The sequence below is a fragment of the Hyalella azteca genome, unplaced genomic scaffold, assembly GCF_000764305.2.
Source record: "Hyalella azteca isolate HAZT.00-mixed unplaced genomic scaffold, Hazt_2.0.2 contig12494, whole genome shotgun sequence".
In the NCBI taxonomy this organism is placed as follows: domain Eukaryota; kingdom Metazoa; phylum Arthropoda; class Malacostraca; order Amphipoda; family Hyalellidae; genus Hyalella; species Hyalella azteca.
In genome coordinates, this window is record NW_025942452.1 from 8 (window position 1) to 1765 (window position 1758).

The 1758-nt window shown below is 38.8% G+C and overlaps 1 protein-coding gene across 1 annotated transcript; it reads right to left on the reverse strand.

Annotated features, from left to right (window-relative positions):
* Positions 1–249: 249 nt before the first annotated feature.
* On the reverse strand, positions 250–1469 carry LOC108680989 (astacin-like; the record flags this gene model as incomplete). The annotated part of the gene is made up of 3 exons (XM_018169922.1): positions 250–405; positions 675–897; positions 1349–1469. Coding segments are annotated over 3 exons (500 nt in total), but the record flags the coding sequence as incomplete, so codon positions are not given.
* Between the last annotated feature and the right edge of the window lie 289 nt (positions 1470–1758).

Genomic DNA, 1758 nt, shown 5'->3' on the forward strand with positions numbered 1-1758 from the left:
TACAATATTTACAACAACACTACAATATTTACAACAACACTACAATATCTACAACAACACTACAATATTTACAACAACACTACAATATCTGCAACAACACCACAATATTTACAACAAACCTACAATATTAACAACAACACCACAATATTTACAACAACCCTATAATATTAACAACACTACAATATCACAAGAACACTACACTAAGGGGAATTAGTGTAGTTACCACAATTTATTAAAATTATGGTAAACCTCAGTCATGCCCTTGGAGTTGCCGAGCTGCGCGCCAAGCAGCAGAGGGATCATCGTAGGAGACCCGTCGACGCTGAAGGCAGAGCCGCCGTAATGCATTATCGACTTGTAGTCGTAGGGGAATCTCTCCCATCCCGCGAACACAGGCCTTGTCGACTGCCATGAATACATTTTATATTGAGTATTAATTATTATTCTCTTAACTGTTCACTACAAGATTAATGCATGAGCGATGTTCTATGAAATGTTTGCCTGACTGATTACTTTTTTTGTACGTTTTATCATACTTTTTACCTGTATAACTTTTTTTCACACCTATGCAATCAATATACGCGCTTATTAGTGACTGTATTTTACTACTTCCGGTTATATTTTACTCATCTTTTATCATCTCTACGCCAAACTGATACGACACGTAAAGTAACCTTAGCAAAATTAGCGCGCATGCTTGGCTTGACTTTATCGTAGTCGATATAGATGTAGTTGTCTCGGTCCCATCTGGCGTGCTCATGTCCAAAGCCGATGGCGTGGATGAGCTCGTGTAGGACGGTGGTGAGCTGGTCGCAGCCAGGCTCGGCTAGGGACAGGTCCTGGAACTTGGTTTTCTCGAACGGCGAGCTCGGTTGTCTGCCCACGGTCGAGTAACATCTAAATGGAGGAAAAATTATAATGTAATTAAGCTAATGCTTATTGAGACTAAGATTGCCTACGGATGAGAATCAACGGCGATTAATTAACAACAGTTGTCATGTGGATAAAAATAAGGTCATGAAATGAATATTTTAAACATTTTGTGCCACTCAATAGATTGTAAAACGAAGCAGTATACTTTTTTAATAAGGAATTTCAAACTGTACTAAGTTGTATAATTTATTTCACAGTAATAAAGATCAACCACATGTACTAACAATTGATACAGAATTTTTTTCAAAATATTCTTTTTCTTTTCAATAATTCTAGATATTCACAATTAATCCTAGTTAAATGATGATTAATATCAGGTTTATTATTCTAACTTTATTTGATGAATGCCTCATAACAGACATGAGCCCTAGATATATTAGAATTACAGTATCCTACAGCATGCGATTAAACTAACCCTTTCCCTTGCATGATGTTCACCACATGGTCGTGCGACAAGTTCATCTTGACGAAGCTGATGCACGTCTTCTTGGAGATTTCACTCATTGCTTGCTGGATCAACTGCTGCATCCGGTCACCTGTTGAGAAAATATAATTTTTCTTAGCTACACGACGCCAATATTGTACAGAATTTCCAAGTCTCGGACTTCTAGGCTGTACATCAGGTTGCATAGCTACATGGGTTGATGCAATACACTGGGGCTAACGGGGACGAGAAAGAATATCCATCTCGCTGAGAGAATTTCTGCCGGATTGGTTACACTGGAATGCTGGATTGGTTGCACTGGAATGCAGGATTGGTTACACTGGAATGCAGGATTGGTTACACCGCAATGCTGCAGGATTAGTTACACCGCAATGCAGGAT